Source organism: Agelaius tricolor, unplaced genomic scaffold (genome assembly GCF_023055355.1).
Source record: "Agelaius tricolor isolate 1412-34295 unplaced genomic scaffold, bAgeTri1.0.p SCAF_10, whole genome shotgun sequence".
Lineage (NCBI taxonomy): Eukaryota > Metazoa > Chordata > Aves > Passeriformes > Icteridae > Agelaius > Agelaius tricolor.
In genome coordinates, this window is record NW_027269270.1 from 26,390,128 (window position 1) to 26,407,105 (window position 16,978).

General features: G+C 43.4%; 1 protein-coding gene across 14 annotated transcripts in view; it reads left to right on the top strand.

Annotated features, from left to right (window-relative positions):
- The window catches only part of KALRN (kalirin RhoGEF kinase), a 465,290-nt gene that overhangs the window by 357,051 nt on the left and 91,261 nt on the right, over positions 1-16,978 (top strand). For 13 of the 14 annotated variants that reach the window (XM_071435302.1, XM_071435301.1, XM_071435303.1 and 10 more), the window contains 2 exons: positions 11,807-11,836; positions 13,437-13,683. In XM_071435302.1, coding sequence (XP_071291403.1) covers positions 11,807-11,836; positions 13,437-13,683 — 277 coding nt within the window. The remainder of the gene's footprint in view (positions 1-11,806; positions 11,837-13,436; positions 13,684-16,978) is intronic. The other variant, XM_071435300.1, reaches the window with a different exon arrangement.

The following is a 16,978-nucleotide window of genomic DNA, read 5'->3' on the forward strand; positions in this document are numbered from 1 at the left end:
AGAATATGGGAGAGAGGGCATTTCAATTTCCTCCAAAGAGGAGATAACAGATCAGCTTTCTAGTTTGTCATGGAAACCTTTTGTCAACCCAGTAACAATGACGTCAGGGTGGCAGCGGCACAGAGACTGGGTTAGTTAATGTAGCACACACCTGTTGAACTGCTCAGCGAAAGGTATGTTGGCTTTTACATTTTCTGTCCCTGATTCTAAACAACTTTGGTGCAGGCTTAAAAAGTGTTATTTTCAAGTCCCAAGGCAATTTTCGTGGGCTGTAGCAGATTCTGACCATGAGCAGGTGGTGCTGGAGCTTTCACTCACTGAGAAATCCTGCTAAAAGGCATTTGCTCAAGCAGTGCCATTCATTCCCTCCTGTTTTGGGTATCCTTTTAGAGGGTGAGGAGAGCAGACTTGTACTTCAAAAGAGCAGCATCAAATTCCTTCAGTGCATTTGCTGTGCTTGGGAGTAAAGGCTCTGCTGGTGTTTACCAAAGGAGTTTTTTAGAAACATTTCTGTAAAAAGAGAAACCCAAATTTACTATGCCAGATCTATAGCTGTAGATGTATAGCATTACGCTGTAGCCCATTTTTGGAATGACCATTCTCCTGCCTGTTTCTCTGGTGGGTGCTGTACTTCTGTGTTTAGTGTTGTTGACTGGCTACTTTTTATTTTGTAAAGAGAGATTAGATCACTTTTTGGCTTCCTTCAGTGTTGCTTGTGTGACGACCTTCCCAGTTTTAGTAATCAAAAAATGCTCTAACAATTCCTTAGAAATAAGCTTACTTCTTTCCATGAGAAAAGTATGTAAGCAGGGAGAGCAGTCCATCTTTTCTGCACTATTCACATTTACCAGCAAAATCATGGAAGTTGTGTTTGCAGGAGACTTTTTGAATCAGTTACTGTTGCACTGTGTCAACAGTGATGCAGGTTTTCTTACTAGAATATGAATTTACATTAGTTGCATTTCTTGTCTATGGCAACACATGATAATTCTCCTAAAGTGTGCCCTTGTTATTGCTAACCAGTATGCATGATACAGAATATTTCCTATTATATAGCTTGAAAGAGGAGAAGCAGACCTATTATAGGGATGATGAGTCAAATTATATCGGGTTGCAAAGTAGAATTAAGGCTGAGAAAAAGAGTGGCATAAAATGACATAAAGTGATCAGAAAAGAAAATGCAGTTAACCAGTATAAATGACATTTATTGTACAATTAGAACCCAACTGTATGTAATGGTGCCAGTGAGTTGTAGAAATTTTTGCAAAGGAACTGTTTGGGATTATAATTGTCCAAATAGGCAATATTGATGACCCATGGTATCTTAATGGAGACAGATGATGTCAAATGGCTGCCAAGTTTCAAGGAGGTAGAAAAACTAAAATTGGGCAATAAACAGTGTTTTCTGTAGAAGATGAAATTGTCCTTCATATGAAAGGAATAAGGTTTAGCTACATTAGTATTGTTGCCATTGTGGTATGTGTAAATTCTCTGGAGATATCTGTGAAGAACCACAATTCTCTTTGGCTTCAGTTTGGAAAACGTTGCACATTCATCTATATTTTTTCTTTACACTCATTACTGGTGATTTCAGCCTGACAGAAAGGTATTTCATGTGATCTAAAGTCTCTGTAGCATCATTCAATTTTATTTGTGACTTTGTCACTGGAAGGCTAGAAAAAGGTATTACAGACATTTTGAAATAAGACTCGTCCTAAGTTCCCACTCCCACTGATGGGTTGCCTGACCCCCAGGGACAGGGCCAGTCTCAGACACTGGCACATCTTCTGCTGCCACCTCTCAGCCAACTGCAAGTGTCCCCCTGCCCTGCCCTGTGTGGGGAGCAGCAGGAGCAGGGCAGTGGGAAAGGCTCCTTGGGGAGCCCAGGACCCTCTCAGCTCAGGAGGGAGGAAGGAGATTGTTGCTGCTGCAGCTGGGCAGTGATGTGCCAGTGACAAAAACCTTCTGTCTGCCTGCCAAGAGCGCTCCTGCCTCTGAATCCTCTGTCCCCTGAGTTTTCTCTCTGTTTTCTGCAGGGCCTTTTCAGACTCTTTTCAAACCCTCTTTAGTTTTTTTTCCCCATGCCTCAATGGTGCATATTACTGACAAAAATACCTTTGATACAGGAGAGAGGCAAATTCATTTATCTGCACCTTGGATCAATCCAGACATTAGTTATGGTACAGTACAGAGCAGTGTGATAAAGGGTCCCTTTTTTGCTGGAGGGACAGAAAGGGGACCCAGAAAGAAGAGAAGGAAGCAGTGCAAGCTGTGATAAGTACATGCCCTTAATAGGGTCACTGCTTACTAAGGCCTTGTGAATTCTGAGAAGGAAAGATGATTTATATTGTGTTTTCATTGTTTTCTTGCAGAAATTTGTCATTGAAAGAGCCACCACCTCATAACCATATTGTTAGGTGTGGTGATGCTACAATAAATTCCTATTTCATGCAGTAAAGGCTAATTCCTTCTCTTCTACTTCAAGCCTGTTTTCCCTCCACTTAGGACTCATTCTGGCAAACAGAGCATTTCAGCAGTCTCTTCTTTGGAATGGGTGGGGATTCATGAGGTTTGAACACACAGTTCTGCTACTGGATTGCCCGTGATAGAGGAAATTGCTTACTTATTATTTATCATTCTTATTTTATGAAAGGAAACAGATGTTTATGCCAAAAGTCTTCCAGCAGAGATGAAGTAATACTGAATTCATAAAACAGAATTTGTTAAGGGAGTGTAATTCTGAGACTGAAAAAGGAAATATTCAGCCAAGGAAGTGCCCTGTTGGATATTCAGGTTAAGTAGGTGGGATAATACCATGTTAATTGCTACAGCACAAGCAAGGCAGGCAGGCTATCAATATAAGAGTAACAAGAAGTGGAGTTAAAGCAAGAGCAAAAAAGGTTAATAGTTTTTTTTTCCCTAACTTTAAGATTCCCCAGTATGCAACTTGAGAATTTGATCTCAAAGTGAATTAAAGTTGTGTAAGGGAATTGCTCAGTTTCATTACAAGCTTGTTTATCAGCCTGGCTGATTACCACTGCTGGTATTCACCACTTTCCTCTGCCTAGCCCAGGTCCCTGTGTTGCTGTCTGCCCTATAGTCCAGTGCTCCCACAGCCCTGTTCCTTGCCAGTGCCTCTGTCTCTCCATGATGGGCTCCTGTTGGCCATCCCTCCTGAACCTAGGATGCCACAAAATCCCTTACTATTCAAGCTGAAATAAACTAACTCATTGCTGTCAAATGCAATGGATTCACTGTCTTTCTGAGAGAGAATTTCTAATAGTTTATCTTTTCTTCCCAGTTACTAGCAAAAAATTAATTTGTGGTTCCCCCAAGCACATATCTTTATATCTGCCAAGTAAGGATAAGATGGAGATTTAGTCGAGGATTTGCAAAAGAAACCCAAAGGAAGCAGTGTCCAATTCACACTGAATTTCGCTGACTGGCTCTGTCCCTTCCCAGCAGCAGCTCTGTAACTGAGCTGCCCTGGATGTGTCTCCCCATGGTTTGAGACACACTGGATTTGCTATTGACAAACATGAAGTGTACCTGGATCTCAGGCTGAAAATGTTACACTCAGCTACCAAAATCTTTTGTTTCTCCTGGACACTCTTGCATTACACACTGTCAAATACCCTGAGGATGTTTTAAGCTCAGGTCATATGACCTTCCTCTGCATGCATTGAGCACAAAAAGAAAAGTGTAGTTTTAGGGAAGAAAAGAGCACATCTCTGGCTGTTTTGGATAAACACAGGTCTCTCTCTATGAAAATTGAGTTTTCTATATTGGCTGAATTGAGTGTAGGAAGAACAGAAATGAATGTATTCATCTGGGAACAATTTATATGTAACAGTGATTGCACAAGCCAGAGAATTTTATTGGAAGTGTCTTCAGGGAAAGAAATTAAGCAGGGGCTGGGAATGTGCTTATCAATAGACCTTATTATTCTGCTCAACCTTTGATAAATGAACCTAGCAAGTTCTTTCAGGCTCCTCTCAATATTCTACTTGTTTGTGCTGAATTTCATTGATTCATATTTTGACCTCCCTGATAATAGGACATGACAGAAAATGTAAATGACAGAGTCAATGATCATTTCTCTTCAGCTGAAACAAAGCAAGTGAGATCAACTATCAAACTCTTTGGATTTACATTCTTTGAAATAGAACTTATTACCTTGTTAGAAACTAAAACAAAACACACCATAAAAAAAAAAAAAAGTATGCAACCATTTATTGTTATTGGAGTTAAAGAAGAAAATTTTATGGAAGGAGTGTCCTTTGAGCATGCTTCAGTCAACTCTGTCAAACAGAGTGGCCAAAAATGATAAAATTCAAAACCTGCAGCTGCTGGTTCCTTTGGGAGTCACATTACAGTAGTACAAGCAACAATCTTTCATTTTAGGAGGGAAGCATATGACTGCAGCCAAAGGCCTTTCAATGCTATTTTAGGTAAGCTGATCTTCATAAAGGCCATTGTAATCTCTGCTGCTGCTCAGGTTTTAGGCAATATTTTCATTTCATAATACTGTTTCTGTGTCCACTGAAACATCTGCTTCGATGTGCCAGGCTCGATCGTGCACACTGTTACATCACTTGGCAAATGAGGTCACCTCAAGTAAATGGCAGTATTATGGAAAAGGGAGTGAAAACCCCAGGGTTTAACTGTTAGGAATCAAGCTGCAACCCATCATGGGCTGAAGGTCCTGCAGCAATGCTGGAAAGGCTCAGAGGGTGCAGTGGGCAAGGCAAGCAGTAGGGAGGACTCAAATACAAGTGATCATCTCTCCCAAGTTCTTTTTTCCTCAGTGCCAAACAGCATCTGAGGGTATTGGTATGCAACAGTTTTGCACTCTTCCACTCACAGCTGGCTTTGCTTCAAGCAGAGTTCACCCCTGCAGCCTATCTGCAGCAGCAGTGGCCTGGTTTTCTGTGATGATTAATGGGGAGATTGAGCTGAAGCAGATCATTAGGATGCCCTCAGCCATCACACATTCTTTCAGCCTGAAGCCTGTCTGGCACCCAGCACCTTCTATCAGTCATTTGCAAGGGGAAAAGGGGCAGGAAAATGTGCCAGCCAGAACCAGGTCTTCCTTTAGTGGCTTGGAGATGAACACCATTCACTGTCACCATTCCTCCCAATGTGTTTTCTGTATTCACATCTGCATTCCCCTTTATGTTCTACTAAACCAACCTAGTACTGAACATCACGCAAAGCAGCTTGTCCAAATCCACCTTTGAATCAATTTCGGGCCTAAGGCCCTGATTTATAGTAATGGGACCTAGGGACCAATAATAAGAAAAAAAATAGCAGCTATTAAATCTGTAAAGAGGAAATGACTTGGAAACAGAGAAGGGATGCCAAGCTGGTCTCTCCAGCAATGGCAGAGGGGAGTCAGGCTTACAGGACCATATGGCTTAGACATAGTTTAAATAATCTCCTCCAATTAAAAACAAAACCCATTTTATGTCAAACATCTGTTCTGTAAATGCATCAATTTAGGCAAAAAACCATCAGAGGATATTGTAAGTACTTCATCATGGTTTTGGTTTCTCTGTGCAGATCCCCACCCATTTTGAGGGGGTGAATATCCCTGAAGGAGGGGTGCTGTGGTTTCCTATGATGCTACCAGGCAGGAGGGCAGGCTTTAGTGTTTCTGTGTGCTGGGCTCCCCATCCCTGCTGCCTTCAGATATCCAGCATTCATTGCAGGGGAGGAGGATGTTTTAGGAGAGTCCAGAGCACCTGGGGCAGATCAGTGAAGGTCAGCAGAGGGTCTGCTGGGCATGCTGTCACTGGAGAGGGTATCTATCTAATGTAATCAGTCTTATTTGTGTCTGAACCACAGAGATACTTGGCTACTGAATTCTGATTCCTGCATGCTGGCAGAGGTGAGGAAGGGAATATAAGATTATCCCTTTTCTGCCTTCAAGCCCTCACTTCTTATAGCAGGACTAGAAAAACATAGCTTTGAAGCAACCCACAACTTCTTGTTCTTGGAAATGTCTACTTTTTACTTGACAAGGGAAAGGAGATCTCTTGGGTATTGATTGAAAATATATCACTTTTCATAAGTCCATTAAAAGTATAACTGTGCAGACAGCAATGTACCCATTTAAAAATAATTGTCCAGATTATAAAGGAAATATAATCTGGGGATATGTGCATTAAGCAAATCTGATCTAGTGTACAAACTGAGATTTACATTGTTCTAAGGCATTCTTAGGTGGCCTCATTGTGCTTTTTTTATTTACTGTTGTATCATTTGTTTCTTTCCCAAGAGAGCCATATGAGATTTCTCCTCTGGTTATTGTGAACCCTTGTTCACAGTTCTTCAGGTAACTGTTTCCTTTTCGTGTAATTGAAAAGCTGAGGTGGTTAATTAAGGACCTAATTATTTCCTGATGTTGATATCAGGGAATCTGTAGGGTCCTTGTTGAGAAGCAAATAGTGGTGGTCATACTTAGCTGGGAGCACTGTGGAAGGAGGAAGGTTTCAGGAAGATTTTTTTGGCCTCCCCTCTCAAAATTGTGCTCAAGGCAGAATGCCCCACTCAGATAAAGACAGATATTCATATAACCCACCTTTTGCAAGGGCTCATTTTCTTATCCCTTGTGTTTCTAAAGCTTCCATTAGACTCAGATCCTTCTTTTCCCCCTGTACCAGGTATGTGATGCCAGCAGCTAGGTTTTTATTTTAAACTCATCAGCTATGAAAAAAGACTTTTTACTGTGCACACTTGCCTCTGCTGCTTAAACCTGGAGGTGTTTCACAAAGTTCCTGACCAGAATACATGATCAGATTTTGTGTACTTGCTAGGAGTGTCCCAGGAGTTGGTGTCTGATGAATCATCTGTGACTGGAACTCTTGAACCCTGGTTCAAAATGGTGCCAAACATGAAAGAAAACAGCGAGTCAGTTCCCTGATTTCAGTCTATTCTTGCATTTTTATTAACCCTGCGTTGGTTTAGAAAATCTTGTGGCTGCAAAAGACAGCAGGTAGGGCTTACCTTGGAGGGTTTCAGCCATCTGCCTTACTCAGCCTCCAAAACCAAAGGGTTTTGGAGCCAGATGTGCTGGCTGTGTGTCACTGAGGAGCACAGATGATATCTGCTCCATTTTGTGCTTCTCAAGGGAAGGGAAAAGAATGGAATTTGGGTACCAGCTCTCTGAGCCAAATGCCATGAGAAAACCCTCAGATCAAACACAGGCATGATCTGGTTCAATTTGTTGCGTGAAACTAAGTAGATCTGGTTGTTTTTATCTTCAAAAGCATTTTTTATAGCTAGAAATGCTGTTTCATTTGGATCAACTTTAGTCTTACTTTCTGGAAAAAAGGCTCCAGAAATAATTCAGACAGCTCTATTCAAGCTGTTCTGCAGATGTCAGCATGTGCCAGAGTCCAAAATCCAGCAGAGTCAGGATATGGTCGTCTAGTAGGAACTCCAGCAAGAGATGCTGGAAAGGTATGTGCTATTTGAGACCATAACACCAGATTTCCTTTCCTTTAGCATATTTATATGTCCCACATGCCATTTGTCTCTTCCTCCTGCTGGGGAACAACTTGCTGTGCTTATATTTATAATGCTGCATACCCAGATGCCTCTGTTATCTCCTTGTTGAGAGGAGCAAAGATGGTACATTTGGCCCATTGGATGTCACCATTATCCCAGCCATGTGTTTGATTAATTGCCTAAATATAAACAGACCTTCCCCTGAAACACTGATCCTCTCTGTTCAGACAGACAAAGCAGAAAGAGTGGGAAGCACCAACTCCATCTTCATGGAAGATGGGTCGTGGGGCCTGAGGACTGAGAAGGACTTAGATGAGTCAGGCATTTTCCACTGAATTTTCAATTCAGAGCTGTTCAGTCCAGAGCAATGCTACTGATTATAGCAGGTTATTCCTGGTTAGCCCACAGCTCCTGAAACACAGCCTGTCTCCACAGAAACAGCCCTGAACTACCTAGCATCAGGCTAGATGCAACAAAACATCCACCAGCATTGCCAGAGCTCAGCATCCTTTAGAGTTGAGAGGCTTTAGAGTGACAAACATGGGTGATTCAGAGTTCACACTCCAAACAGAGCCTGTTATAGAGTAAAAAAACTAAAGCAATTCTCTAGCACTGAGATTCCTCAAAGGCTTTTTCTGAATTTGATCTCTCACTCTAACCTCCCAGTAAAAAGAAAATCTCTATGAAATTACAGAAATTTTCACAAAGAACTCCACGGGGGATAAGATTTCTCATGTCCATCCCCCAGCTAAATTGACAGCTCCTGGATTTATTTCAGTGCAGACAGAACCAACATCTAAGTGGTTTTATTCACTTTTTTTAATCTCTTGATAAGAATGCAAATCCCATTCTTGCTCCTACTGCCTCTCTCACCCTCTTGAAATAGGCTGTTTATGGTGACTAAATGCTTCTATTCAAAACTGGCTTTCATCCAGAAGCAGACAGGCAGAAAGCCTAAAAGCAACAGAAAACTAGCAATTTATATTAGGCCATAGTGCTGCAGCACACAAAATGCTTTGTTTAAACTAGCCAAGCTCTGTGTCCTCTTGAATAGATGTAAATAACCAGCTTGTGTGAGTTTCCACAGCAGTGTTGGCATATTTCAAAACACTTGCACAGACTTCAGACACCCACCTCCAAATACCTGCTCCCCCTGTTGGAAAGCTAACCATGCCCACTTCACTTTCACCTGGAGTGGATTTAGTACTACTTAAGATCTATTTTAGGGATTTATCTGAGGGAAGGAAGGACAGCCTGTGACCTGGTGGGTGTTTTCCATCTGCACTATGGTGATGAATATGCCTCTGGTGTTCAGCCTTGCTTCCTCTGCTGCTGCTTTGTGGCTGAAAACGAAACAGGTGCACAGTGACCATGCACACACACTGTGGTTCAGGAAGGACAATCCCATGGTCATCCTGCACTGACCAGTGCCTGCTGATCGGCTGGCTCCTGCTCTTGGAGCAGCCTGGACACCCCCACAGCAGGATGTGACCACGCCTGGCATCCTTTTGGTTGTTTGTATTTCACTCTCCTGCAGCTGACAGCACTGGGGTGGGTGTTCCCAGGAGCAGGAAGGCTCATGTGGCTGACAGAGCTCATTCCCCAGAGTCAGTGTCTGCCATAAGCTGCTCACATCAATGCTCTGAGGTTTGTGAGCTGCGTCCTGCAGCAGAGAGGGGAGTTCCCAAGGGCTGTGCCTGGGTCCCTGCCTGCACTGCTGAATGGGCAGAGCTCTCCTCTAGCTCAGATTTGATCACTAGATTAATATAACCTGATGAAAACATTTACACACTGAATGCACAGTGATGTTTTCTAGCCCAGAAACTCGTGGAAGCAGAGGATGGGTGATGGTTTGCTGATGGCAGGCACTGTGGAGACGGGCTGGGGCTCCTGCCAGCTTCTCTCAGGACATACAGCCACTCCAGACAGCTTGGGGCCCTCTTGCTTCCTCATTATATTTTGCTATTTGCTTCTACCATTTCCTTTTCTTCCTGATTTTGAGGCTGTTGCTTGCTGTGTAATTTGTTAGATCTGTCCCTGTGTCAGATCTTTCAGTTATGCCTTGTGCTCTGCAAAGGCATGTTGCATTGTTATTTTTATTTTAATGTGTCTCATTGTGCCATATACAGATTAGAGTGCTGTCTGGGTTCTAAATGTATCCAGTCAGTGGCTTTAATGGTGGTTTTAATCACAGGAATAATAAAAGTGAACATTATATGTTAAAATGTGAAGCCATTTACCTGTGAATTTAAACCCCAAGGGCATTCTCTATTTTCTTTCCAAAACAAATGCAATATGTGTGAGAAACCAGCAGTCCATCTGTATTCCTATTTCCATGCTCCAGCATAGAGGGAAGCATGATATACTTCTCTGAAGCTGGAAAATTGTTCTCTAAAAACAAATTAAGTAACTAACTAACAGCTTGAGTGATCACTTTGTAGGTGAAATAATTTCTGTCATCGGGAATCAGATGTATTTGCATTATTCCTCAGTGGCTTACAAGTTGTATGTATATTAGTATATCATAAGTTTTCCAGAGAGATTACTTTGCTGTGGGTTAATTTAGTAATAAAATGTTCTTTGTGGTGTGGTGGTATGTAAGACATGGAACAGGCCTGGGAAATACTTGGAAGCCCTTGGGCAACAGGAAGGGTTCTGTTCTTTGGAACTGCCACCTAAAAATGATCTATGGGCACTCCCTGAGCTAACTGCTTGTACCTACCACCTGCACCTACCTGTAAAAGGGAAACTGCTCAATTCCACCTGCCAAAGGGAGCTCTTTCCCTGGAAATGTGTTATTTTAGCACTGGCTCCAGCCAGTCAGCTGCAGCATGTGGAAGCCCTGGTCCACATTTCCATGCAGTGGATCCTGGAGCAGGAGATGATATAAATTCATTTGCCTTCAGGGATATTCAGGCCTCCAGGGAGCTGAGGGAAGCAAGCTCCCTCCCTCACCCATCAAAGGTATGGTCTGAAGGGAGGGGGCAAGAATCTTGTCTGCTGAGGGAGAACTTGATCACACCAGGTGCCCAGGGGCTCCTCCAGGGAAGGATCACCTCCTGTTCTCATTGTATTAAATTGTTGTTATAATGAACCAAAGAAAACAGGCTCACAGAGCTGGAAGGTACCTGAGGGTCATGGAGCCCCCCTCCCTCCTGTGGGACATTTACAGGTGTTGCCCACATTGAAGCATCTGTTTGTGTCCCAGATGTTCAGTTCTTTTGGAAGGGTGACAAGGCCTGCCATGAACTGATGTGAGGTCAGCTGCCCCTCAGCCCCCAGAGAGGAGGGCAGGGAGCTGCTCAGAGCTGCAATTCCCAGGCTGATGCTCTCTGGGAAGTGCCTTGTTTGTCCCAAACTTTCCCAGGTGTCGTCTTGACCAGGCCTTTTTCCCTGGAATATTCCCAGGCTGTTTCACCTTTCATGCTTAAGGAATAAAAATGACTTGATTTTCAAAATTCAATCTGAACCATCTGAAGACAATTTTTTAAATATTCTGGAACATTCTCTGCCCATATCATTGAGAGCAATGAGTCTGGGGATGCTGTCTGAGCCAGCTCCTTCATGCCCAGGCGCTGCACCTCGGAGACAAACAAGAGTTAATTCTTTATAGCAAATTCAGTTGCTGTGTGATGGTGAACACGGACACCTAGTGGTGCTCCGGGACAGGGCATGAATGCTCTAAACAGCTCTGTAGGAGAGAAGCTGACAGAGCAGAGTATTTGTTCACATTTTCCCCTAAAAGAAGGAGAGATTTGATTCTTTTCAGAGAAGATTTCTTAGATAGCATAATTTCTGGGACAGAAAGTTTACTTAGCATGGAATAGTGGAAGAATTAGGATAAATCCATCACTTTTGGTAAGATTGTCTGTGTATTTAGCAAGAAGTAATCAGTTTTTTTCTTCCTGTCTTACATATCCCACACCATGCCAAATTATATACTGTACTGGGTCAGGAAGATTTTCTACTCTTCAAATTAGTCCATAGCAAAGAAACCTCAGCAAATATTTTAAGAGTATCTCATTCTTACCATCCCTGTTAATATCTGTTCTCCAGTTATGGGGAGATTGTCAGCATGATGAGTGGTGGGTTTGCTGATAAACTGCCCTACTAGGTGCTACACTGACCTCCTGTGCACTTCCATCAGTGCACTGAGCTCTGTCTGCCAGGATTAATGCCAGCACTTTGTCTGAACGGCCTCAAACAGCTGCCATGGTTTGTTTTGTTTGTTTGTTTCTATTTACTTACAAATAATCTTTCAGAGAAATATTTCCTTCTTCTTCCCCAAATCTAGCATTTCGTCTACGGCAGAGACACAGGACAGGTGAGAACCAGTCCTTGTCCACTGACCCCTTTCTGTAATTGTGAATATCACCCCTGTGAGTGGGATTTCTTTCACATCTGCATTGGACACAAAACCCCTGTGCCACTGAGTGGGGAGACAAGCTGTTCCCATGGGAGTGTGTACTGGGGGCTGCTTGGGCTGAGAGAAGGGATTTTGAGACTGTACCAGCTCAAGAGTGAAGTCTAGAGAGATGTGTGTGCTCTTCTCAAGGGCTCCCCCACTCAAGCTGAGAAGCAGACCCCAGTTTTTACTGATTCCACAGTTACTCCGCATCTGACTAGGTTCTTCCAATTCAGTTAGGTTTACAAGTCATTAATTTAAAATTATTGTATAATATCCTTGGTTTTAGCTTCATATCCTAAGAAAATAAAGTTTATAGTATTATGTTTGTTTACTATTCTCATCTTGATAACTTTTGAATCAGTGAACTAATTTCTATCAAAATTTCTATCAAATTTGACACTGGAAAAAGGACCCCAAAGATTCCTGCATACCTCGGGAAAGCATGCAGCACACAGGACAAAGAATAAGGCTCCCTAACAACACACAGGCAGCAAGAAATCCACATTAAGAATCTTTCTTAATGCTCCTCTACAATCCATTGTAGAGGAGCATTAAGAAAGATTCCTCAGGCCAGAAAAACTGAGATTCATTCTAACACCTTTTTAGACATGCAAGGATCCAACCCTGAGATCCGATTCCATTAAAGAAACCCCAACCTTTGTTAAAAACAAAACTGTACAATCACTTATTTATGTGCACACAGGTGCTTATATTCCCAGTCCCTGGCTATACAGAGACTGTGATTATACAGACCACTGTTGTTTTTCGAGAGTCACAGAGTGTGAGGCTGAAGGAAAGCAGCAGTTCCAGCACTCAGTACGGAAGTGTTACATTTATTCCTAGGTACAAATCCTGAAAGTCAGCATATAATCAATCACTCTGTGTTTATATATTTACACCTCTGGGTTCCATCAGAGAGCATGGGAGGAGCTTTTCTGATCTGCCCCATCAGGATTTTGTACTCTCCCAAGAGGTCCCTAGGGCAGCTTTGGGATGATGAGGGTATGTTTCTTGTCTTCCAAGAAAAGAGAAGCTGTTTCCTCACTGCACTGGTGGCCAGTGGGGATGTGCCTCACTTATGCTGTAGAGGGATGAGCTGGAATTTGTCACACCATGAAGCACAGCACTGAGACATCCTGGGCTACTGCCAAGCTAGAAAGTGACCCCAGAAATTAAAGCAACAAAAAAACCCTCAGGGTTTCTGATGTACACTCACAGCTAGAAGATTCACAGCTCAAGAACTCTCCCACAGCTAGCATTCAAAAGGTTACTGGGTGGGTAGCTTTGGTGTCTCACTTCAGCCCAGCAAAATCAATAAGAAGTAAAGGAAACCAGGGGCACAACGTGTTGAACTTTGACAAAACAAATTATTAACTTGGCTTCTAAGGAACATAAATCCTGCCTTTGCCAGTGTAAATATGATGCAGAGATGATTGCTTTCATCTTACCCTTGCTGACATCTATTCCTTTTCTTTTTTTTTTTTTTTTTTTTGTTTTTCCTGTTGAACCTGGGCAGTTGTCTGGAGGGTGTGAACTAACTGTGGTGCTCCAGGACTTTACAGCGGGCCACAGCAGCGAGCTGAGCATTCAGGTGGGGCAGACAGTGGAGCTGCTGGAGAGGCCCAGCGAGAGGCCAGGCTGGTGTTTGGTGCGGACCACGGAGCGGAGCCCGCCGCAGGAGGGTCTGGTGCCCAGCAGCGCTCTCTGCATCTCCCATTCCCGCAGCAGCGTGGAGATGGATTGCTTCTTCCCTTCAGGAAAAGGTAGGCAACAGCTCAGCTGGTTTAACATTGTTTTGGGTTTTCCCTTTTGTATCATGTAAGTGCAAAGCTGCTTGGGCTGCTCCTGCAGTCAGTGGGTAAAGGCTGTTCAGTCCTTGGTGAGTTTTGTTCCCAGGTCCCTGTGAACGGGCACAGCACCAGCCTGACTCCATGTCCATGAATCAATGTTTGTACATGTGCGTCTTCTGCTATGTGGTAATCATTGTCTCGAGATTCTGGATAAAAATAAGACTTTTAAACAACAGAGGGACTGTTTTCAGTGCCTAAAGGCCTAGAATGAGGGAAAGCCATGCTGTCTCTACACCCAGGATGCCCCAAATTGTGGAAATGTTATTTTATTATTGCCATAGTGCACACTAGTTCATGTTCTTTTAGTATATCCTTGTGTGTAAAAGCAAAGAGGCCACCAGTGAGTACTGGTACACTCTGCTACTTTGTGAACTGGAGACATTGTGTGTAATGGCACAGTACAATGGGGAAAGAATCCTTTACAATCAATGTGGAACAAAACACATCTCTGGTATTATCCTGAGAGCTTGGGCTTCACTCACAACGAATGGTGGATACTGTTTGTCTTTGTGGTGTCTGTGGCCTCTTTAGTTGATGTTCTGTTCTGAGCAATGTGTGTCCCACATACAGAATCCATGCAACCAGGCTTAGGAGATGCTCCAGACTGATAGACCAGGATTGGTTCAGGTCAGTGTGGCCAGAGGAGGTCTCCTTTGGCTATGGCCCCACTTCTGGCCATGCACAACACAAGTAATGTCCGGGGAGGAAAGGTTCCTATCATCCCACTCCCTACTGGAAGCCAGCAACCTGAACTGTCTTTTTAAATTCTTTTTCCACTCAGCATTAAGAGAAATAGAATTTGATCCATTGTTGCTTCAGCAAGTTAGGCTTGGTGGTTTTGTTTGTTTGGAGAAAAAGCACTGAAACTGAGCTGTAGTTTGTCCTCACTCCCTGCCTGCCCTCCCGCTGCGGAGGCTGGGAGTGGGACACACGCCCAGGACAGAGCACTGCTCTAGGGCCAGAGTTTCAGACTTTCCCTGCAAGAGGATCTGATCCCAACCCGGGGGACAAGAGCTCAGCTTCTCTCAGATTTGACCCCCTCAGCTGTCAGCTCTGTCTGCAGTGTGAGCTCCAAACTCCTCATGCGCTTCTCAGACCCTCCGGCACCTCTTCTCCCTGCAGCATTCCCAGGCCCTGCCCTGCTGCTGCTGCTGCCACGGGAGCCTGTCCTGGCCCTCAGCTGAGAAGTGCTGCAGTTGCTTCCATGCAAATTATCTGTGACTGAACACAGAAAGGTAAAGCTGCACACCAGCCTGGTCTGCGTAAGAGCAGTCACTGGCTGGCATGACTCACAGGAAGCTGGGGACGTGTCTGCTGTGTGCCTGGTCCAGCAGCTGGGCTGGTGTCTCTGCTCAAGGGCACTGTGAAACACCAGCCAAACCTCATTTGAGAGTGCCAGGTTGTAGAGCTTTTCCTTAAATGAAATAAAACTTCAACATTGCAAGAGTAGGCTGTGAAAAGGCAGGCAGGGGATGAAGAGAGGGCGGTGCAGGGGCTGAAGGCTGGCAGGGGACATGGAGACTCTGCTTTTGGCATGATTGTGTGAGCTTCAGGGCACAACTGCACCACAGGTAGGGCAGGATGGGCACAGTGCTGGGCTGTGGCTGGTGGACCAGTGCCTACTGATAGCTGGGAGCCACCAGGCTGTGTCAGCAAAGCACCAAGGCTTTGCTGGCACACTCTGCCTGCCTGTGGGCAGATTTCTCTGTTTCTCACCTAACACTCTGCCACTGGGCTGGAGCTGCCTCTTGGCCCAGCATCTCTGAGCAAGTGAGTCTGGGGCAGGCTGGCTCCAGCCATGTGTTCATGGCCTTGATGTCCTTTATATCTCTGTCCCCCTTGGCCTCAGTTTTCTTCCTGCACATACCAAAGCTGTATCAGGGAGCCTCAGAATTAATGTGATCTCCAGAAGTGCAGCTAGAAATAATAAAAATAACCACTCAGTCCACAATTTTGGCCAGTGTACAGCAAATAGGCTCTGTGTCTAATCAGTTCTCCCTCTATTAGGAAAACAGGAAATTGTTTAAACTGAAAGAACAGATGCTGGGAATAAAGAAAGAGGAGTAAGCTTAAAGGGGAAAATGCAGTAGCTGCTGAAAGAGCCTGCTGGTCTCATGAGGTGCTGGAAAGATTAACATGACAAATGGTTTCTAACTATTCAGTTGTGCCCTTCTCCACTTCCAGTAGCTTTAGGCACTGGTTCCATGCAGAATCCCTTGGTCCAGGCTTCCACAATTTCTTGCCTTTCTCTACAACCCAGAACAAAACCTAGCACATCTTATATCAACATTAATGATGTTCCTGGTCTGCTTCAAGTATGTAAACATACACAATTGCGAAAAGCAGGTTAATAACTGAATTTTGCTTGCAATTACCAAGGCACATAGTTCTTTGCTTTTACAAGCACAAATAATTTTAAGAACAGAAAGTACCTGTACTCAGAACTTAACATTTCTAATAATAGTATTTACCATCTATTTTAGAAATATATAGAGTTTTGCCAAGTCTCAAAACATAGTTACATCTTCATAGGCAGAAACGGCAAATTACTCTGTTTGGTCCTATTACAAGTAATGGTGGAGAATAAATGTAAATCATGGCTCATAGAAGCTACCTATTGCCCTCAAAATGAAAGATTAAAGAAAGTAATATGTCAGCCAACATCTGAATAAATGAAAGCTTGAATGATTTGGTGGGATCACCAGAATATTTTGCAAAACATGAGTGCAATCCTCATCAAGCTTTTCTGAACAGTCTTAACTGAAAGCCACTAGAAATGCAAAACCAAACTTGACAATGGAACATGTGCTCTGTCTGGCTCTCACTCTTTTACACTATTCCTTTGAAAATTGGTGGTGAATTAACATAAAATATTGCAAAAGGAAAGACATGGTGTGAATATAGCAGAACACACCCAGAATAGAACACTTCCTACCTTTTGTCATGAAATATCTGTACAGATCTCTCTTGTTGATCATTAAGAGTGCAGAGACTTTAAGGACTGGTCTCCCAGCCTTCCGTTGGCTCCTGGCTGTGTTCCTTTGGAGGATACAAAGGATACACATATGATTTTTTCATGACTTGTCTACAGCTCAGAGCACAAGTATCCTCCTGTCTGTCCTTCCTTTCTGATGATCTGACAGTGTTTGCAATTACCCTCTGTAAAAAGGCAAACAGGTTTCTGGGATTAACCTTTTGCTAGTGATAT